We start from the raw sequence: 23,186 nt of genomic DNA on the forward strand, positions 1-23,186 counted from the left end.
AATCTAAAAGTGTGGATTCCTGCCAGAGATTCTTGCTTATCGCCCTCAAATTTACATGGATTCCTTGAGTACCTCTGCCTTTGGGTGCAGTGTCTTTAGGCTGTACCTGTTGGGTCCTTTGATACAAGCTAAGCCTGTAGGTCACAGCAGCTTTTTGATCTCCATTGACTCAAGAGGCTTAAAACCCAGATACAGCTGAAAAGAAAAATCTTCAAGGGAGTCATGCAACCAGCAGTGAATAAAAGCTAGTAAGATGAATTTTGCTTTGTTTTAAAAAATCTATTTGTCATCTGGGTTATGGAAGACAAAGTCTTGGATGTAAATGTCAAGTTACCCTCAACACAAGACCAGGGACCATGAAGTTCATCTGCTTCCTTCTTTATAGCAGATTCCATCTTCAGCATCTCTGTTTTCTGAGACCTTTCTCTTTCTCCTTTCACCTGATCCTCACTCAAGGAGTGTGAAGGTTAAACATAACATCCAGGGACTAAGGCTGCTGTTACCTTTGCCTTCTCTTCATACAGACTGTCCCATTCACATCTGAAATGCAGCTCAACTCCAGATTAGATAGCTGAGAATAAATATCCATACATTTCTCTGTCTCAGTGTAGGATAAGAAGCTCTCTCCTCCCCCACAATAAATGTCACATATAATGGGAAGAAACAGTCACGCAAAGCAAAGCTTTTTACAAAGCAATACAAAATAGCCTAAATGATCCACATCCCACCCTTCATCTACAGTCTTACCCTGGCACCTCGCATCCCGCAGCCCATTCAAATCCACTCATAACTCTGCAGTAAAGATCATCTATCTGCCTTTGACCACCGACTGCTGCCAACACAAGTGGATCCAACAGCTGAATTGCCAATGGGATGTCAGAGTTACAGATTTGTACTTCTTTACTTTTTGGTTGATTACTCTAAATTGCTGTTTCTACCAAGAAACTGTAAAGCAAACTGGCCAAGCTTGGCCAGTACGTTTCCACTGGCTGCTTGACTTCCACCAGCACATACTAAGAGTCATGCTAGAAGGAACTAACAGCCTCAGAAACTGGTAGGCTTTCACTCTAGTATTAAAGATCCCAGTTTAAGATCCGTAAGAGGAATTACTACTGTTATGTTCCCTACTTTGGGGATTTATCCCTACTTAAGAGTCCAGGATTGTCACGCAAACTGAAAGAACATTACAAAGAGCAGGTGGAAGACTAAGAAATGAAAAAAAAAAAAAAAAGAAATGGGGTAGAGGGATAGGGGGAGCTTAAAAATACTAAATCCAACAATGCAAAAGGCTCTGGGATGGTAATGAAGGCCTTTCTAAGTGACTCACCAAAACCTAGGAATGTGCAATGTAGGTAACTCTGGGACACTAAACACAATAGGACTTCGCTGTGCTTTTCAGATTTCTCCATCATTGCTGCTGTCCTGCCACACCCTCCCTGAAAACACATCTCTGCTTTCTTCCTTTGCCAGACTTTTTCCTTCCAACTCCTTTCCTCTTTGTTTTTTACCCTTTTCCTTGCTGTGCCATTTTCTTTCTGCTGCTAGCCATACTGGAAGGCTTCTGTACTAGCACCAAATATTTCTGAAATTGCAGCGGCAGCCCACTGCCTGCCACCCCATCCTGCCCATTCTTTTCTGATCTACTGTTATTTCTACAGGTACATACTTACATAAATTCAGTGTCCTGCCCCTCAAGTAACTGTGCTAAAAAGTAGTTCCCCAGTCCACTCATCCCTGGTCAGCGTACCCCAACTGCTACCTGCCTACTCTGCTAAAAAGAAAAGCTTTCACCCATTTCTCTGGGTTATACACTGTGACAACTTGTATTGTCAATATTTGTGATTTACTACTTCCCTCTAAATGTTTTCTGTCTGCTTGCAGATGCAGTCTCTCAGATCAGGAGAATAAAGAGAATCTGGCACTGTCTCATCCCATTCAGCAGTCGCTTCCCTTTCCGTCAAGCACTAATGACTACCAAAAAGCGTAAGGCATCCACAGTAAGGGGATCCTGCAGGCTACAACTCAAAATAAACAGAGGGCTTTGATTTAAAACCTCCCCAAACGTCACATCCTTTCCTGTCAGAGATGACTGCTGGAAAATTCCATGAAAACGTGGCATCTCAGCATGGAGGGTCCCTAACCTAGCCTTTAATCATGATAGTTGGCACACTAAACACAACCTTTTGCTGCTTACACAGGCTCAAGATGTGGTCAGCACCATGTCAGCCATCTCCTCGTACTCTAAGGCTAACAAGAACTTAGGCAGCAAATGCTGCTGTGTTCAGCTCTAACTTGGGCTCCCAAGCGACATCTTTATCTATTTTCTCCTACTATTTTAAAGCAGGCTATTTTACAAACAATAGTTACTACTTTGCTTTTAAAAAGGAGTACGAAACAAAAGCTCTGCTAAAGCACCATAAATTACCTTGGGGGCAACACCAAGAAGATAAGCACTACAGTACTTATCATAGAATCACAGAATGGTTTGGGTTGGAAGGGACCTCAAAGAGCATCTAGTTCCAACCCCCCTGCTGCGGGCAGGGACACCCTCCACTAGACCAGGTTGCCCAAAGCCTCATCCAACCTGGCCTTGAACACTTCCAGGGATGGGGCCTTCACAACCTCTCTGGGCAACCTCTGCCAGTGCCTCACCACTCTCACAGTAAAGAATTTCTTTCTAACATCTAATCTAAATGGACCCTCCTTCAGCTTAAACCCATTACCCCTTGTCCTGTCACTACACTCCCTGATAAACAGTCCCTCTCCAGCTTTCCTGTAGGCCCCTTCAGAAACTGGTAAGCCACAATTAGATCTCCCCAGAGCCTTCTCTTCTCCAGGCTGAACAACCCCAACTCTCTCAGCCTGTCCTCACAGGAGAGGTGCTCCAGCCCTCGGATCAGCTTCGTGGCCCTCCTCTGGACTCGCTCCAACAGCTCCATGTCTCTCCTGTACTGGGGCCCCCAGAGCTGGATGCAGTACTCCAGGTGGGGTCTCACCAGAGCAGAGTAGAGGGGCAGGATCACCTCCCTCGACCTGCTGGTCACACCTCTGTTGATGCAGCCCAGGACACAGTTGGCTTTCTGGGCTGCAAGAGCACACTGCTGAATCATGCTGAGCTTCTCATCCACCAACACCCCCAAGTCCTTCTCAGGGCTGCTCTCAATCCATTCTCCATCCAGCCTGTATTTATGCTTGGGATTGCCCTGAGCCACGTGCAGGACCTTGCACTTGGCCTTGTTGAACTTCATGCGGTTCGCACGGGCCCAGCTCTCCAGCCTGTCAAGGTCCCTCTGGATGGCATCCCTTCCCTCCAGCGTGTCGACCACACCACACAGCTTGGTGTTGTCAGCAAACTTGCTGAGGGTGCACTCGATCCCACTGTCCATGTCGCCGACAAAGATGTTGAACAGTGCCGGTGAGTGAACCGACCCCTGAGGAACGCCACTCGTCACTGTTCTCCACTTGGACATTGAGCTGTTGACCACAACTCTTTGAGTGTGACCATCCAGCCAATTCCTTATCCACCGAGTGGTCCATCCGTCGAATCCATGTCTCTCCAATTCAAAGACAAGGATCTCTTTCCTAACCTGAGCCCTGGCTGCTTGGACAGTTTCTCTGCCTTGATTAGGCATTTTCACTGCTCAAAGGAGATGAGCAGATCTCCTGAATCAAAAGTTGCTCAGCTTCAATGTTACAGATCAGAAGAAAAACTGGGTAAGTCCATTGCAGAAATCTGCAGTTATTTACCAGTAGTCATAAATAATCAATAATGTCTCTACTAGGTCTTTTATTTCCTCCTCATCTATCAAATGTGCAAATCTATTTTATGATTTTTTTCTGTAACCAGCTTTAAGGAAGTTTTTTGAGCTTTACGGTTGCAATCACCCAAAAAGGAACAAAAGGGAACACACATAGGTATTGCTCCAAAGTTCAAATTGGTTTATGTGTGAATCAAAGTCAGCTCTCAGATTACACTGAAAATATATGGGACCTTAAGTAAAATCTTTTTAATAGCATTTGGAGAATGTTTCCCTTGTCTCTACCCATAAAACTTTACTGTAAGGCAAGCATGTAGATCTCCTAATTCATTTCTCCCTGAAGCACTACAAACACGATGCTATAATTCAATAACCTAGTGAAAGCAAAGAAAGAACTTGGAGTAATTTGGTTCCCATTACTTCAGTGTAACCTCTACACTATAAGGCAAGTGTTTAGCCAGCACTAAGAGGCTTTAGTCTGTAGGTTCAAATTATATTGATACCGTCTGGTGGCAACTGGATCTGGGACAAACAATTTAATGGGGTCAAAGCGGTGCCTCCAGCAATTCTGAAGATGCATAGAAGCAAGTTTCCATTCTGCCTTTGAACAGTGAGCAACAAATACAGTAGGCTAAAGGAGATGGGGAATCCTTCAGAAACCGTAATCACACCAGCTCCACACGGCGGATTCTAAAGAGAGAACTAAATTGGGTAGGGGAAACAATCAAGAGTATGCAAAGTAAAAAGCAAGTAAAATCATGGTGCCAAATCTCCCTTTCCACACCTCCTCACCACCTCTTTTCACTTCCCTCAGAAGTGAGCAGAATAGGATATAGCACTTTTAAATGAACATGCCGGCACCACCAGTGGTACTGCAAGCTCTGATACTCCCTGGGAAAACAGAACTCAGATTTTCCCATTAAAAAGCCCAGGCTCCTATATATTGAGCCAAATGAAACTCTCTGGTAGCAATTGGCATCACAGAACCTACGCAAGACAAGGGAGCCAGATATGGTTCAGCAAAATTTACTGTGAAAAATCTTTAGGAGGGAGGATGTTGTCAAAAGACGTGTTTTCAACAAAACTTTTCACTCGGATGTTAAGTGTGGTCAGCAACTGAATCACACGGCTTCCATCCACTTACACAGGTCACCTCTTGCTTGGGAGCAAACAGATGTGAAGCACAGTACAAAGAACCCTCCTCTAACCATAGGCTTTGTAAGGCTGTGTGCGCTCTGCCAAAGCAAATTTCCTGCACAATGCAGAGGCAGATGTTCCAGGCAGCATTTACTTGGAGGGCTCCCTATTTCATCAACTATCCAACCCTTTAATGTGTGCAAGGATTTGGCTCAGGAACAGTACCTTTCAGCTTTCCCTGCTGTTACTCTACTCACTCCAGCACACTTCAGTCCTTTTTTCTGCTACTGAGCTTCCCTCTTCCCCTCACACTCTGGACTTTATCAGTGTTCTCCCACACTGATACCTAATCTTCTGAACTTCTTTCTCCTGTGCAGGGAAATGCTCGGATAAGGAGGTAAATAGTTCTTTCATCGGCTTGTACTCCTAGTTTTACAGTGTCCCTATTCTGATAGCAGTAACAAAGCACAGACAGGTATACAACAGCTGACAGAATATTTTAAAATGAAAAAAAGAAAAGATCATTTATAATGTGGCAAGACAAAAGGGAAATGCATCAAAAAACCTGCAAGACTTCTTGAAACAGATCTGAGTTACACTACCATATGAAGAAACTAAACCAGAATAGTTAACGTGCTTACAGAATGTCAGTGAGGCTATAAGATGCTGCAGGAATGATAATTAGGAGACTTGTCAGTTGTGAAGGTATTGCAGGGTAATGGTTCCTGCTGCTGGAAGAATACAATCCTCAAAAATAAATATAGTCAAAACTATGCATTATTTTCAAAGCAGGAGACACTGATCTCATGGCAGCAATCTATTTTTATGTTACCTCTGATGTGCTAAATGATTCATAAAACAAGAATATTTTCTATGAGAAAGATTTCTCTAGTAGCCAGACAGTTGACATTAGTAGAACTAAATTTAAGTATGCTTTTCTTTTTATCAGTCAAATAGAAACCCCTTAGAGTACAGCCTGCTGACAAATAATCTCGGCAAAGCTGGGCCTTCTGAGTGAGTATGGTGAGAGTTCAGCCAGCTCTGAATGGCTTCATCCCATGGCAGTACTTGGAAGAAGGGATTAGAAGTAGTAGCTGTGAATGGGATTCTAGACAGGCACTAGGATCTAGAAAAATCCATCCTCACACCCCATCTTCCACAATTTACCAGGTTGTGCCTACCATGGGAAGCAGTGGGGACAAGAGGAGCGGTGTGCAGAATGAAACAGCTGATGCTGAGGACCTGCCACCCACACCATACACATTTCAGGGGTGTTACTTCACACTAGTTCTAGCCTGGTCCTACTGTCTGAATGAACGTCTGCTAGCAACTGGAGAACATTAGGTGTGTTCCTTATGTGCTCCTTACAATCAATCAGAAAGTCCAGCTTCATCCAAAAAGATATCCCATCTGTAAGCTCCAAGCCTGCTCAGTGATACAAACCAAAGTACAGTTAACAGGAATAACTGGGAGGTTCACTTCAAAAGCATATTTCTGATTAAAAACTTCCCAGTTGAGCACATCTGGAGAACAGTTTTCTTTTTGCTCCTTATGTTTCATTTTCTCCTCTGTAACATACTGAAGATCTGTTGTTTTCAACCTTTCTGGATCCACAGAACTGCAAACATTTCACTGGAGTTGCAGGTCCAGGCTTTTCTCAGACTGCATCTTTGCTGAGCAGCCACGGCACACTTCATGGCCCTGGTATCCTGTTCACTCAGTTGAGTGACTCAGCCAAAGGCTGCTGTAGCTTCCTTCCCATGGAAAACTGTGTCCAGGAATAAACTGGGAGATGATTCTTTGGCTCTGCATCCTAGAAATATCCTTAGCTAAAATGCAACCAAAAGATTTTACAAGACATGTCTAGTGCTCTCACAAGGATGCTTGGATATTGAGTTCAACAAAAAAGTAAAGTACTGCTACTTGATGGCACCACCTTAAGAATTATTAGCAAACAGTGATCCTCTGGTGGAAGAATTGCTGTTATTTTTGTTTCTTTGTCCTGAACAGCATGGATTGAATGCACTCTATCAAAGAGAATTGCCTCAGCATGTACCTATAAGTCACTCCGCACTATGTTGAGGGTGGAGCTCTAAGGAACAGCTTATACCTTCTTCAGGAAATTATAACCCAGAAGTTACCCATTTTTGAAAACCCAAGCTCATTATTTTTGAACAGTTGGCAGTCCTGCATGTCCATCGATTATTGCCTCTCCAAGGAACTGACAGAGGGGATACAGGGCACTATCACTGTTGGGAAAGGGTAAATTAAGCCCAAGCACAGCTGTATAAAATGTTCTGAAATGACTAATAATAACTGATATCATGAGTGACTAACGAGCAGGCACTGGACTTGAAAGTGAAAGACTTCGGTGTTCAAGTCAAGCCACCTGGCATAAATTGCCCCATGGGTTTCCAAGACAATTGTATTTTAGTTGTTAGCACCGAGAAACAGTGGATGGGATCTGTCCTCAGCCTGACACTACCCTGCTATCTATTTGCCTCATGCTGTACAAGTATACAGAGCATTTCCTCTAACACATGTGCAGAGGAGGGTTTTTTTGTCTATAAATCATCTCGCCTTATTCAGGGAAGTTTGTTATAATACTGCACTAAGGATATGGTTGTCTCTGGACTCCAGTCTGTGGATTTGCACATGAAAAGGCTGACAAGAAGAAATTAAATACAAGGACAATGCATCATCCTCCCAGTATGTACAACATATTTGAGGAGAAAAAAACCCAAAAAACATTTTTGCTGTGGACTGCTGATGAAGAGAGAAACACTTACAGCCTAGGGAGGGAGAGGGAAGAGATGAAGGAAGACTTTGGCAGCAGCATGAAAACATAAAACCTTGCAAATACATTTTACCTCTTGATGTTTAGAGATACTGCTCACTTTATTTGGGAACGTATTTCACTACCTGTACAATGTTTAAAGGAAAAGTTCAGGAAGAACAAGGTACTGCCATCCTTTCCCTTCTGGTTATGAAGGGAAAAATATGTCACAGCAGAAAGCACGCAGATAGAAACTTCAAGCTATAGTTGTCCCTATCACAGTCAACAGCAAGGGGCAAAGGATCCAAACTTCAGCATTTCAGAAGAGGTGTTATAAGCCACAAAGATAGGGCCTGGGGATTTCGAGATTACTTTCTCAAAAGTAGAATAAATAGGGCTTTTAGGTAATTATTATTTTACTGACAGCCAACGTTGATGTCTCAATCTCAATCAGACAAAAAATTCACCTTCGCTTCTGCAATTCTGAAAATAAAGTGGGGGGGAAGCAAAGACAACAAAGCTGAAAAGCAGTGAAAGCAATATTTACTGTAGGTTCCTATAATGCTTCTCACATCTGGAGACTGAAGGATAAAAGGATACTTCATTGCTAACCTGAAACAGACCATTGCTTTCACAATTTCCATTCTGCTGTTAAACTGGTAACACATAACTGCAGAGAAGTCTATAAAAAGCATAACTTATTGCCCCAGAAGCATTATTCCATCATTAGGCTTTACAATAATTATATTATCAAGTTTTCAATTCCTTAATTTACTTTTGCAGACAAGTTCTGCCTGAGAACCTGGAAAGAATACTACCCATGTGTAACAAGAAGTAGATGCTCCCAAATAAAATTCAACATCTTTAAAAAGATTCCTGATCCCCATCATACTACAGTCAACACAATGCCCTTATTGCCAAAATTGCTATTAAGTACCTATTGTTATCAAGTATTTCACACATAGAAGCCTTACGTCAAGACAAAGCACCCATGAAACAGAAGTGAAATACGGAATTATTTCTAAATTCATAGAGAAGATATAAATGGCAGCCTCTTTAATCCCATCTCCCTCAAAAAGAAGCAAGAATTTTGTTATGAGAAAGATATATAGTAAAAATTTTGGTTAAGTTTATATTAATATTGTAACTCTATGAATAGTTTTAAAATTAAAAACTGATTATAACTGATCATAACTAATTTTCAGTACTAAGTTGATCAAAGAGAAACCTCTTAGTTGACAATAGTAGTCTGTTTCCAAGAGTGATCTGCGCTGTACATATAGGCAAATACATATGGGCAATAATGCACCAACACATTCAGATACAGGTTTTAGAAGTAACTGCTGCTTTATTCTATGCATAGACTTAAATTTCTTTCTTTCTTTCAGTTGATAACATGATTTAAATGGAACATGTTTACCATGTCACAGTCTCTTGCCTTAATAGAGCTTACGCTTGGTGATCATCTAGTTTTGGGGTTTGTATATATTATGTATACATACACACACAGAGACACACACAAAGCAAATACTAAGCAAATGCAATCTAGTACTCTTAAAAGTGAGTACTGCATAAACAAAACATAAGCACACATGGCAATTTCATGTTCTAAATCCACCCACACAGTTGTTCTCAGCAATTCAGGAACAGAGCTGCATGGGCAGATTCACAGAATTTGAGTTACAGACATCTGTGCTTAAATAATGATCAGCATATGAAGGTTTTGTTCATTAAGCAACAGAATAAGGTCTTGTTTTTTTATTTATTTTTATCCTCGAAAAGAAAATAAATACACAAAAATCACAACAACAACAAAAAACCAGAATAAGCTCAAGGTACTCTGCTTCTTTCATTCACTCACAGAAATCTACTCATCTTGAAGCAGAATCTTAGTGCTATTCCAGGAACAAGCCATGATAAACAAACTTTCATGTATGAAATCAGTTACCTTAAAAAAACTGGAAAAAAATGGAATAGATTAAACTACAGTTTAGCCTGTGGCATAGTATTGTCTTTAGCTGCTGCCAATACCACACTGCAGATGAAGATATATAATCCCTAACACCAGATGTAGAACAGCCAATCCCCACGTCTCAATGTCTAAAAGTCAGAGCTCAGCTTAAAGTCCAACGCAGGAAGTCTTTTCCTTCCGGAAGACTTTGTTTACATTAACTCCACATAGTTTTATGGTCCACAAAGATGCCTAGTCCTTCTTTGAGCCCTGCTAGGGTGAATGGCCTCATTTTTGCCCCAATTACTTCCTATGGCAGTAAATGTTACAGTCTAATTACCCATTATGTCAGAAAGTCTGATAAGCAAAGCAGTCTTGGCAAAAGTCTAGAGACTAAAGCAAAAGAGGGACCAAAAGCCTAAGGCAAAAACCAGTTTCTTCCTGTAAAGGAAAGACTTCATGCATTCTGATTTTACTTTCCTTTTCATGGAACATCTCCATGCTCCTGTGTTACAAGAACACCACCACACGCTTCATTTGTAACTGTAATTTTATTCATGTCATCCTCCCATGCATCTCTCTTGCAAGGTGAACAATTCCCCATCTTCAATTTTGTGAGCTAAAGCAAGAGAGAGAGTGCACCTAGGTTTTGTTCCAACAGCTCACAGCAGCAAAGTTTCACATCTTACTTTTAAGCATCAGAACTTTCAAGTTGATTAACTGAAAAAGGGGACAAATTTGTACATTTTTTACAGCTCCCTCAGAGCTCCAGGGCCCAAACCTTGACTTTCTGCAGCCTTCAGTCAATATTGAATGACTTTTCAAGAACTTGATTCAAAAGCATCAACTGAGCAAGACCCAGTTATACAATGGCATTATCTCCATGCATGACCTGCCACAAAACCTGTGCTCCTCTGGGATTATAGCATGTATTAATACTGGAAAAAAAATGTAGAAGAGCAAGATCTAAAACAACCTTAGTAAGCGAGATTGCCAGGCACACCTATTTATTCTATATCTGTCTGCACCTGCAGACAGATACGCCCAGGGAAGGTTTGAGAGTAGTTATAATACAAGGCAGATGCCATAGATTTCAGTAGTCAGGACTGTTACCACACAAACCTAGCCATGATTCACAGCATTCCACTCTAAAAGAATATGTATACCCCATCTTCAAGGTCTTCTGCTCCCTTACAAGTGGATTTGTAATCAAACATAACTTCTAGTTTAGTTTTCTCAGAAATAAGTAGAATCCTGATCAGCAAATTCTTTCACCATAAATTATGCAGCACATGTTCCAGTTCATTAATACTGCCTAGTCTTGAAAGCTACCGGGATTTCACAATTCTTCCTGTAACATTTACAAAATATTTCCATAAATTTCCTACTTACTGAGCAAATAACATATCCTCTCCAGTTAATGTTCCTAACACAGAGTCAGAACATCAGCTCAGGGTATCACGTATGGAGCATCCAGCTGGGTCTGTCAATGAGAGGACAGCAGGGACAGAGTTTGTGGAACTGCAGTCTCACCAAGAGGAAAACCTGCCTCCAGGGCAACAGGCACGGATAAGAACTGACGCAGCGAGGGCCTACGCTTCTGGTTCATAGCCCTGCTTTCACAAGTAAATGGACACACAGGGCTCATGGTGGCCTCCTCATTTCTAGGCAGCAGTTATCCTGTATAGGACGTATCTGTTGTGAAGAGGATAAATCCAAGAAGACTCAAGGCTCTGTTTTGCTGCCACCAAACTCAAAGTAGAAGGCGTTACACGAGTGGGTAAAGAAATCATATGATACATATTTTTATATGGGTATCTTACGTTCAAAAACATCTCTTACAAATAGATCTTCCCCCAGTTTATAAGCAAAATATGTTTTAATAGTTTTAACTCAGTGCACGACCACAGATATTTTTATAGCAAGCGTATCTGCAAAACTGTACATGGAACTCCTAACAAGCAATGCTCTAACTGGTGCACGTCACTAATGTTTAAACATTACCAACAAGTGATCCTTTTTTAATACGGCCTCAGTATGTTTAATTGTAACCAACAGAAGGCAATTCACAGGGTGAACTCAAATTACGAATTTGCACTGTCAGACTCTGGTAATAGCAGGACGCTCTGGATTACGAAGAAGGTGTCAGTTGGCAACCGCCCATGACCCAAGGCGTGCACAGAAGCCACATGCCCACTCCGTGCCCGCAGCCCCTCACCCTGTAAGCATGGCCAAACCCTACCACATCATACCTTCAGCCTTCGGGCTCCTGGACTTCTTAGGAAAATTAAAGCCGCAACAGAAGCGGCATCATATCACATTCTCTTAGCTCATCATTCTGACACCATTTAATGAAAGCCTTATTTTATGAAACAAGTTACAGATTTCAGATGTTTTCAAAAGATGGTGGGAGAGAAAGGAATTACTTCATAGACTGGAGACACAGAGATTAAGTTCCAGGAAACAAACCCGCTGCTGTTCCTCCTTAATTTCTATTGGAAAATAAACACTTCAAAAGCCGCCGCCACCACCACCACAATTAAATACTCGCCAGATGCCCGTGACTACCTCAGTGGCGGCGGCCCGAGGGAGGGCCGGAGCCGCCAGCCCTCTGGAACGGAACGGTGGGCTGAACCACCGTGAGGAGACCACCAGGCACACAAGCCCTGTTCTACCCGTAACTCGCCCTTCCCCACAAGCCACCCCCGCAGCTCCTACAGCACCGCGGGGCCCGGACACCGGCTTCGCCCCGCGGCGGGACGGGCGCTTGCCCCGCCCGCGGCCCCTGCTCCTCCCCTCACGGCCCGCCCTCTCGCTGGGGGGGCGGGGCCTCGCCTCCCGCTTGCGCTGATTGGCCGACGGCAACCCCGCCTCTCCGCACCACCTGCCGCTAGCCCGCGTCCCGCTACCCTTGCCCTTCGGCGGGCACTGGTGCGCACGCGCACTATAGCTCGGCCTGTTAGGGGCCCAGCCTCTTGCCTGACTAAAAATTGCCGCCAGCCTCAACTTTGAGCGCGGCAGGCATTCCAGAGAGAGGCTTTCCTACCGCTTTAGTAGCTAATCACGTATTTCGCCGGATTTTTTTTTTTTTTTTTTACCCCGCTCCTTTGGCGGCTTGCTCTCCTCACCGCTTTCAGGCCTTCGTGGCTGGGGTCTACGAGCTGACGGGACCTTGTACGTTAAGGCGTCGCAAAAAAGCCGGCTGGGGTCCTTCCGCGCGAGGCGTCGCAGCCGGTGGGCCGTTGGGAGCGCGCGTGCCGGTGGGCCCCCCCCCCCTCCCCCCACCATGTATTACAAGTTCAACGGCTTCACGCAGAGGCTGGTTGGGGCAGCCGCGTCCGCCGCCTACAACCCCCAGGTAACGGGGCCGCCGCCCTGGGCGCCTTCGCCGCCGTGACCTTCGCCGTCCTCTTCCTTGTGCGGCGCCGCTCGCCTACCCCAGAGCCGCTGGAGGAGCCCGGCCCGCGGGCGGAAGGGGGTCGCGGGGAGCTGGAGTTGCCGGGCGAGCGCATGGTCCCGGGCGGAGGAGGGCGCTTGGCTGCTGCGGCTCCTCCGGTGATTGCCTCCCCGGCGGGGGGCTTCGGGACCTGGCGGCGCTTCTTTCGCTGGGGAGGGATTGTCCGCCCCCTCGCCCCACGCCTGGCGAACCTGGCCCGTCGTGTGACCTTGGGCGAGGCGGGACGCTTCGTTCCGCGGTTTTGGGAAGCATTGGCTGTTCTAGCCAGTAATTAACGCGCTTTGATGATGTAGGGCTGCCCCTGAGCTAGAACGGTGGCTGGCGGTGTTTTAAAATCGCAGCTGGCGCATCTGAACAGCACTGCAGGTTTGCCCCCCCGCACCCCCTTGTCTGTGCATGCGGAAAAACTAATTACTGAAAGCATTAAAACCTGTGTTAGAGAGGGGACACGTCTACAGAAGTTTGTTTAGAGCAAAATGAAAAACATCCTTTCCTTTGTGTGATGCTGACAAGGCGTATACAGGTTAAAAGTTGCATTAAATAGGCTTAAACTTCCCATATTTTATAGCTAAAATGCGTGGTTAATTCTGCAGGCGTAGAGGGGAGCTGAGGGAGGGAGAACGGATCCTGATTGCATCAGCCATTTCAAGACATTGAAGAGTTTCCTATCAAAGTCATGTATCAAAAATATCGCGGAATTTGTTTGGTTTTATGTACATCTATGCAGATTCTTAAGTAATACTAGGAAGGTTTGTAATGCAATTCCGTCACGGGGCAGATACAGCATGGTTGCTATACCACGTTCAAGTTTCTGAGTAAACTTTGAAAAACGTAAGATCTTACAGTTTACTAATAAAAACCCCCCAAAAACTGGAGGTTAAGGGTTGGAAGAATGATTTTTTAAAAAGTCTGTCTTCCAAAGAACTGTCTTCAGAGAGCAAACATGCTGATTGACTTGAGATTTTTAAGAAAACAAAAGTAGATACATGTGTACACACAGAAGTGAAATCAAAGTTATGGTTTATCTTTTTCCTGATAAACTTGTTAATAAAAGATAACTGAAAGACACTACATTTTTGTAGACTAATGCATATAGTTGTGGTACACAAATAATTCTATTTCATTCTTTCTTGCCTGATTCTGTTAGCCACCTACTTTACAGTTCGGCTTTCCTGGATATCCTTGACTATGTAAGTTTTACTTGGAAAATCCAGTCATCATCTGCAAGCAAGAATATTGTATTAAACTTCTTTAAAATCTCAAGTTGTTTCAAGGGGCCCAGACCAACTACAAAGCTTTTCATTTTGAGGTTTTTTTTGAAATTAAGATGTTATAGTTTAGATGGATAGACAGTTAGAAAGGTTAAGAGAACTGGATGATCGTACTTAGCGTAGTGGTTAATGGGTCATACTCTGCCGGGATGGTTATAACAAGTGGAATACCACAGTTACTGCAGGACAGTATCAGTTACCTGGAGCAGACAAGAGTGCACTCTTGCAAAGTTTACAGAAGACATCAAAGCAGTGGCTCCAAACTGTTTGAAGTAGGGCTGCCATTCAGAGGGACCTGTCTAAAGTGGAGGAATGAGCTGACAGGAACGCTATGAATTTCCATGAGGAAAAAAGGCAAAAGTTGTGCATGTGGGAAGGAAGAGCCCCTGCCAGGGATACAAGCTGGGGACTGACAGGCTGGTGTGAGCAGCTCTGTGGTAGAGACCCCAGAGGTACTGGCAGACAGCAAGCTTGGTGGGAGCCAGCAGTGTGTCCTGTCTGTAAAGGAGGCATCCTGGGCACTATCACCATGGACGTAGCCAGTAGATTCAGGATAGTGAAGATCTCCATCTACTCAGCACTTACTAGGTACTGCCCCCTGTATGGGAATGTTCTTGATCAGCTAGAGCAAGTTCAGCAGAGGTCACCAAGATGGTCGGGGGGCTGGGGTACTTCCCTGTTTAGGAGAGAATGAGGAAATGGGGTTTATTCCACCTGGAGAAGAGAAAGTGTGTGGGGGAGGGGGGCAGGCAGAGATCTAAGCCCTGTCAGTCAGCACATACAGGGAGGTTATCAAGATGATGGAGCCAGGCTCTGCACAATGATGCATAGTGGGAGGGCAAAAGACAATAGGCATAAGCTGCAGTGAGAGCGATTCAAACTGGATATAAGGAAAGACATTCTCATGCTGAGAAGAGTCAGGCAGCAGAACAGGTGCCCAGGAGGTTGTGATCTCCATCCTTGGAGGCTTTCAAGGCCAGACCAGACAAAACCCACAGCAACCTGGTCTCATCTCAGGACAACCTGTTTTAAAGAAGAGTTTGGACCAAAGAGCACTAGAGGGCAATTCCATCCTGAATTACCCAATGATCTTAATTGATCATTGTAAATATTGAGGTACCAGTGACCTTCTGATGGGGCAGTTTCTGTCCCAAGAAGACTTTTGTCCTCCTCTTTCCCCATGTCTCTTTGGAAGGCTTCCTGGGTAACTGCTGAGAGACAGGGGTACAGGGCACAGGGAAAACAGGAGATTAAATAACATGTTTTAGTCTAAAAGTATGTCTGTTCATTAAGAGTATGTCCAACAGGCACCCATGCTAGGAAACACCACTATTGCAGTGTTTCAGGGACTTCTTATCTCTTCTACACAAAGTTATATTCAAATATATTAATTGGCTCTTCATTCATGTACAGAAAAGCAAAGGCTAGGGTTAACCATGGAAGGGGGGGAAGGACTTCAAGCCCAGGCAGGAAAGTACCTCCTTCCTGGAAGAGTATAGCTTGGAACACCATGTATTAGTCTCTAGGTCATTGTGACTATTTTTCTGCAAATTACGCATCCTTTAGAATCCTAAGAGAAAAGCCCCAACACAGAAATGCAGAAAGCTCTGATAACCACCTGGATAACCAAAGTTGTCCTGAAGACAACACTCTTGGCTTCTGGAGCCCAGGTTGTGGAGTATTGCTTACCTTTCTGTTCAGCAGAGTCCCCCCATCACATAACGATCATCCCATTTTAAGTACATCTTTCTTTGTTAGGGATTAAAAAGGCAGAAGCAAAATAAGAGGGGAATACAGAACTCTCTGTTATCCCATATTCTGTTAATGAGTATTAGGTAGGTATGAATATCATTGCACTAGACACAGAAAGACCCAATAAATTCTGAATTCTTGACATCATCTAGATTAAAATGCTGTAGTATTGTATCAAAATTGGTTCGTAAAGGGCCTGTGCAAAACTAGCTTCATGTCTAGGTATCATTGCAGATAGAAAAAAACCAAAACCAAGTCTAGATATGTCTGTTCTGCAAAGCAGGAAAGAGAATGTCCAAGGAATAGAAATACTCTTCTTCTAGAACATTGTAGTGATTTCTTTTCTGGTCATCATAGGTCATTGTATTTCATTTTGGTGCCATCACTGAAATGTTTAAAACCTAATTTTTGAGAGAACATAGTTGAGAAGATGAGATTGTATCCAAGCAGGAGATTTCACATAAGTCTTACGAATACTGTCTCGCTTTATAAATGTGGGGGTTTTTCATATTGATGAGAGAAACACTATCTTTTGTGTTTGGCTCACCATTCACACAACTTAGTCCTCAACTGTGGCGTGCAAACGTGCTATGCAATAGAATAGCTACATTTTAAAACGTTACCTTCAATCTCTTTTTTACAATATTCTTAGGCCAGCTTTTTGGTAGAATTTTTTTTCTTTCAGTTTGACTCTACTCCCAGGCAACACATTCAGACACATAAGACTGATGATAGAATTGTTTGCAATAATTAGAGATTAAAATATGAAAGGAATCACGTGAGTAAGTAGATGTTAAATCCAAAATGAAGTGAATTTTTTCCTATTGATTTCATTGCTGAGCATGTAAAATGATTTGCTTTTTATGTTTCTATTTGTCGTGATGTTTCTGGAAAAATGAAGACATCCTGCGATTCAAATTCTGCTTGGTCAAATATGCAGTGTAATACTTCACTCTATTCTGTAGTGTTACATTCTGGTGTTTCCCAATGGAGTTTTGTTCTGATGCAAGTTTAAGCTTATTGTGGGCTTGCAAAATACCAGTCAAAATGTATTTCAGAAATTCGTTTGCTGACAGTGACATAACTAACAGCTTATACTAACAAAAAATATCTCTTAGTTTGAAACCTATGTTGTTCTTTCCACCTCAGTCTTAGCATTCTTAGAAGACTTAATTTGGCATTTAACAAAGTTACATAAAGTAGTATGAACAATTTAACCTGTTTGAATGAACAGTAACTTTGTCAGCTAGTGCAGGTGAAAAGTCAAATGGATTGAAAACTGCTACTCATATTTTAAGAGGATAATGACTGCCATAACCATTACAGATACAATAAAAAATATTAATTCAAAGAGTTGGCTTATGTTTAAAGTACAAATAGTGGGACCAGTTGCAAATGCCATCAGACGACTATATGAACTTTTCTCTAGTTCTTCAAGGCTGACCATGAGCCTAGTAGAAATTTAGTTGTACTACCATTATCTTTACTTGATACAACTTATTTTGCTTGTAGCTATTCAGAAGCTCCACAAACCACAGATCTTCTATTTTAGCTGTTATAAATTGCTTGAAGTTTGTTGAGAAACTACAATGGTTAACCTTTTATGCTGTAGATGATACCTGAAATGTACACAAAATCACTTTTACTTATGCATGTCATCCCAATACAAACAGAGCCTCAAGTGATCCTACCTAAAAGCATCCTTGTGTTCGTGGTAGCAAATATATTTAACCTCATACAATGAGATATGTTCTGCTATTAAGGACCTGCTCTTTAGGTTAGAAGTGTCTAGGTTCAGCAAGTTCATAAAAGTTACTTCAGTGCATGTTCTGAAATAATAATTGTCAGCTTAACTTTCCCGTTTCCTCTTTTCGTTTTGGTCCTTACCTCAGTTTTCTCTACTGTCTCATTCTCTGTTTGAGCAATTCCCCTAACATTTAAGAACTTAAGTGTGGTGCTATCTCCATTAAATTGTGCTCCAAATCCTTAATTGTTTTGTGCTGTCAGGAAAATGTAACTCTAGCTTGGGAATTCATGCTATAGCAAGGCATAAGTTTGTTTTAACTTTGAGCATGTTGGCCAGCCAACAGATTGATTGGGTCTTAAGACCTTCAGACCTCTGACAGGAAAACAAACGCACTTTACAGAGGGGTAGGCAGAGAATTTCGTTTGTTGTTTTGGATTAGCTACATGTCCTGACCTTTCATTGAGGACTTTGACAAAGTAATTGCTGTAGCATGCTGATGAAATCAGCAGATGTTGACTCTTCTGCACAAGTAGATATGCTGCACTTTAACAGGAATTTGTTCCAATTCTTAGACAATGTGATTAGGAATAAAAGATCAACACCTTAATATCAGAAGAGGAATTATCTGTGTGAAACATTTTCTCATGAAGCATAGGTCAAACGTTTAGAGGCATTCATTCCCCAGTAGTATCTTGAGTGTAGTGAGACACTGATGTTCTTAAATAAGCCTGCAGTTTTAGTCATGTTAAATACAAGTTGACAATTAAGGGTCATTTAGGGTGTCCTAATGACTTGCTTTAAAAATGATCTGTATTGAAATTCTTATGCGTAATACTGAGGATTTCTCTTCAGCCACGCTAAGCTTAGTGAGCAGCTGGGTGTGAGACAAACCACTTGCCACTTTCTCTCAATAAAGACAGACAAGAACCCAGTTGGAACAGCCACGTGGTTACACTAATTTAGCTGAGCTTGGCTGGAGCGGACCGTAAGATTCACAATTCATAGACAGAATTCAAGATGAAAGATGCACATTGCTGCGGTACTAACAATCAAGTAAGCAAGAAAAGTTTTGGAGAAAAAGTCAGCTGCACATGTGGTATAAACATCTGTTCTGTAGTTCTTTCTATCAAATCACCCAGCTTTTAAAGACAAATCTAATAAAGCACTTAAAGTTCTTATGGACAAAAATACTGGTCCAAAATTGCTTTCTTCAAGTATTTGGACATAGCTGGTACTTACCCCTTGAATATATAACCAGTAACTTCCCTTGGCTAACAATAGTTTCTTAGATGCTTTCTTCTTACTGGTGTGACCAGAACAGCTTAGTCTTAAATAATTCAGTACTTAACTTCTGCACAAGCCTGTTCGGTAGGAAGGCACTAGTTGCTGAACGTGTCAGAGAATCCAGTTTTGGCTGCTGTCTTTCAAAACTTAACCAAGAAGGTCACAAGGGATTCTAATATTTATTCAGGAACTAGAAAAGTGAGAAGCTGGACCCATGTCTTCAGGATGGAGCCCTGATGACCATTCCATAAGCTATTTTGGCATGTTGAGAAATCTGGTCTTTCTGTTGAAGATGCCTGTTGTAGCAGAGAATTTATGTATGGAAAAAATATGTCTGGTCTATGGCCAGTATAAGAGAAAGAGAGTGCCAGTCTGCTTCCGGCTCCAAACATTGTTCCAGCAGTTCTCTTAAATACAAAATGCATCAACTATACCTTTGAACAGAAACTAGAATTTCAGTGCAGCCTTAACTTGACCCATGGAGAGCAATTGCTGCTTCTGTTTGTAATGAAAACCTGTTGCATTAACCTACTTGTACAATTCTTTTAATTTTTGTGACAAGTTAGGGAAAAAAAAAAAGTTACAGCTGTTTCAGGAGCCAGAATGTAAAACATCACTGCTATGTGTCCAGGCATAACTGTTAAATGTAACTCTAATAATAAAGGCAAGGAGGCCACCTCATGATGGCTGTGATTTTGTGCACTTAATTTTATTCATAGAATTGGATTGTGTAGTTTTTAATTATGGCAAATGTAGAGTACAATTGTCTGAACTGAAAGAAAATTAAGTTATGATGCTCATGGGGAGTACAATGAGGGGCGGAAAGCTGCAGCAGCATGTGAATTATAGGGTGTAGTTACCCTTGCATAAAATATCCAGTGTCAGGGCTTCTGCAGTGTCCTTGAGCACCACTTACTACTTTTCTATGAAACAAGTGGCCTTAACTCTTCCCAATCCACCCCACCCACCCCCCTGCATTCAAGTTACACATCCAAGTTATTTAAGGCCCAGTTATTTATGGCCACTGCTTGCAGCATTCAGGAGGAAGAGTTCATTGAAGTCTCCTCACTCTCTTTGACCCAAGCATCAGGGATTCCCTGCTTCTAATCCTGTTACTCAGATAGAGCCCTAGATAGTCTGACTACGTGTGAAAAACAAGCAGCAATTTCAAACAAGTACCAGCACAGAAAATCTTACGATATAGCTATCAATTTATGTCACAAAGAAAGCCGAAAGGAGGCTTCTGTTCTCCTTGCTAAGCCCTGACCGAAAGTTGTAGCTGAGAAGCGAGTGGGCGAACAATATGTCTTTAGCTCATTGTCACAGGTCTTCATACCAGATAAATATTCTTTGTAATGTATCCTCGTAATGACTGGCAGCATGCCTGCCTAACGTGACAACCGGTACATTTGCAAGTGTTATGTACCTTGATATTTTAATCTTTATTTATGCAGGGACTCAAACCAATAGTTTCCACTGAATCCCCAGCTCTGATTTTTGGGACAACAACTAAACTTGCTTCAGATATACCAGCAACTGATTCTTTCTTGGGTAAAAACAAGGTGCCAGACCTACAGAAACTTTTTCAGGTAATGACAACTTTGAGAGTAACTTAAAGAAAACTGGAGAATGGGACATATCTTTCCTTATTTTAATGTGGCTGACTACTTTTGTCATTCTACAATACCAAAATTTTGTAAAGTCTAGTTAAGAAAGTGTCAAGTACAGTATAACCTGTATACTTTTACTATATTAGAAGGTATATATGCCTTGTATAGGAGATAAATGCAGAAAGGGGAAAGTCTAGTAACATTGTCTGTCTTTTCACTGGCTTCAGAAGATGCTTATTGTATTATTTGACTATTGGAAGCACTCTCTGTCTGGGAATCCAAGTGTATGCCTTAAAGCTGATCTGGAGGAGTAAAGCAGATCATTACTGTTTTGAGTATAATAATTTGAATATTACTGAAGCTGTTTATAATGCAGGGTAAGAAGAGCACAGTAAAGTTTTCAAAGCCAGTTTGTTAGCTATGCAATTTCTAAGTGTGCTAGGACTTTTCATAAAACAAATCAATTAAGCATTTTTTTAAAGTGTCAAGAATATGCTTTGTATAATGTACCTTTTTCTCTCTTACATGCCACTTGCATTTGGAATGTGTCAGTCTGACTTGGTGAATAACCTTTTATACATATCTTTTCACATTTTTCCGTTAGTAGCACTTTTCCCATCCAGGTCCTCTTTAGAAACATTTCAAGATACGTTCTTTCTGCCTGCACTTAACAGCTTTGGCTAATAAAATTAACTTGCCTTTGCATTTGTCTTGCTAAATGAAAAACACATAATACACTTGATTGTAGATAGCCTGTTTGTCAGGAGGCTTCCCTCATGGAAGTCTCTTGATTTACCTGAGGTAGATTGTTCCTTGTGGCCTCGGTATGGGTGTTCATTTCTTGTTTTGTTTTCTTTTTAACCTCTTCCCACAGAAAGCAGATGGACTGCCAGTACACCTGAAACGAGGAGTTCCAGATAAGCTGCTTTATCGGACCACTATGGCTCTAACAATAGGCGGGACTATCTACTGTCTAGTAGCACTGTACATGGCCTCACAACCAAGAAACCAAAAGTAAATGAACCACAACTCATGGGACTCGTGACACTTCTCTGAAGGACCTCCTGCATATATCTCTTGCACTTGCTTTAAATCTGTGATCGTATAGGGTTCGTTATTCAGATCAAATTTCTTGGAGAAAATGTTTTTAATTTGGTTGCCTTATGTGTTCTAGAAATCAATATAAACAGACTTAAAGACATCATCTTAACATATGGTTGTAGCTTTGCATTTGTTGTCTTGCAGGAGTGTATGAACAGTTGGAGAAAGTTAAGCTTTTCCTTCCTTCCCTCCCTCCCCCAACTTAAGCAATGTTAGAGGTAGGACAGGACAAATACTTTGTGGGCTATGCTCCACATTCCTTAGTGGGAGGATGCTGCTGGCTTCCAAAACAGTAAAAGCAAATCATTTAATAATTATAACATACTGGGAACCTGTTTCTGTCATACACAGCTCATTTTACATAAGCAGGTGGCAGTGGAACTTTTCCAAATGCTGGTATATTGTTAAATATTTGTACCTCTGGCTGCAGGACAAAGGGCTTATATCCTTGGAGCATTTAAAGTGGATTTATTCCATAATGTTAGCATCATTGCATGCAGCAGAGTGCACCAGTATTGTAGCATCAGTTATACCAGGTTTTGGACTTTCATTTGTCAAACTATCTTATTGTGCAATAAAGATAACTACATGAATAATAAAACAGGCAAGTCTTGAAAGTTTCAGATTGCTTCAGCTGGTCTCATAATGAAATAAACATATTGGTATGCTTTTGTTTAACTTGTAGATCTCAAACCAGACAATTAATTCAGCTACCTTACTGTAATCTTTCTGAGATGGTAATCCTCTTAAAACCTTCTCTCAAAACTCATTGGGTGTTTAACTGTAATTTTTGGTGAAACAAGTCACTGTCACAGCTCAGCTGTGTATTATTTTCAGTGCACACACATATCTATGTACCCACGTACACACACATTTAATTTCCTTTGCTATGTGGGAGAAGAGAGAGAAGCCAATAAAATCCTTTATTCATTATCTTTCCCTTGTAATATCATAGCCTTGAACTGCAAGTTTCACACAAGTCTTCCCAAAAAAGCATCCTCTAATTGGATAGATCCTCCTCTGTCTATGAACACTGAGTGTCCACTCTTGGTTACCCAGGCTCTGGATAAGCATGGATTCACTGGCTTCTGTAAGGACCCATCTCTCCCAGAACTACGTAGAAACCATCTTCCATGTAAATAAGGAAATAAGGAACCTAAAATTCCCATTTCTTCAATCTTTTACTAAAAACATTCTGATTTTTTCCAGTGAAGCTATATCAAAGCCTTATTACTGTGCCATAGGAAAGAAAATAGCTGCTTTGACTGAGACCTGAGATCACAGTACATGTTGGTATTTCAGGATGGGAGAGATTAAGTTACTGAAAAAGAAATTTGTAAGG

The 23,186-nt window shown here is 41.9% G+C and overlaps 1 protein-coding gene and 1 long non-coding RNA gene across 3 annotated transcripts in view; one reads left to right on the plus strand and one right to left on the minus strand.

Annotated features, from left to right (window-relative positions):
- LOC142601090 (uncharacterized) overlaps positions 1-12,378 on the minus strand; it is a 28,845-nt gene extending 16,467 nt beyond the window's left edge. Inside the window, exon 1 of the long non-coding RNA XR_012834693.1 lies at positions 11,875-12,378. This is a non-coding gene — a long non-coding RNA (uncharacterized LOC142601090). The remainder of the gene's footprint in view (positions 1-11,874) is intronic.
- A 405-nt stretch (positions 12,379-12,783) lies between these two features.
- On the plus strand, positions 12,784-22,467 carry COX7A2L (cytochrome c oxidase subunit 7A2 like). 2 transcript variants are annotated; one of them, XM_075749145.1, is made up of 3 exons: positions 12,784-12,980; positions 20,588-20,722; positions 21,618-22,467. In XM_075749145.1, exons 1-3 carry the CDS (start codon positions 12,909-12,911, stop codon positions 21,759-21,761), a joined length of 351 nt encoding a protein of 116 aa, XP_075605260.1. In that variant the 5' UTR covers positions 12,784-12,908; the 3' UTR covers positions 21,762-22,467. The 2 variants fall into 2 exon arrangements, with proteins under 2 accessions (XP_075605260.1, XP_075605261.1); XM_075749146.1 differs by lacking the exon at positions 20,588-20,722.
- Positions 22,468-23,186: the final 719 nt, after the last annotated feature.

The sequence above is a fragment of the Balearica regulorum genome, chromosome 3, assembly GCF_011004875.1.
Source record: "Balearica regulorum gibbericeps isolate bBalReg1 chromosome 3, bBalReg1.pri, whole genome shotgun sequence".
Taxonomy (NCBI): Eukaryota; Metazoa; Chordata; class Aves; order Gruiformes; family Gruidae; genus Balearica; species Balearica regulorum.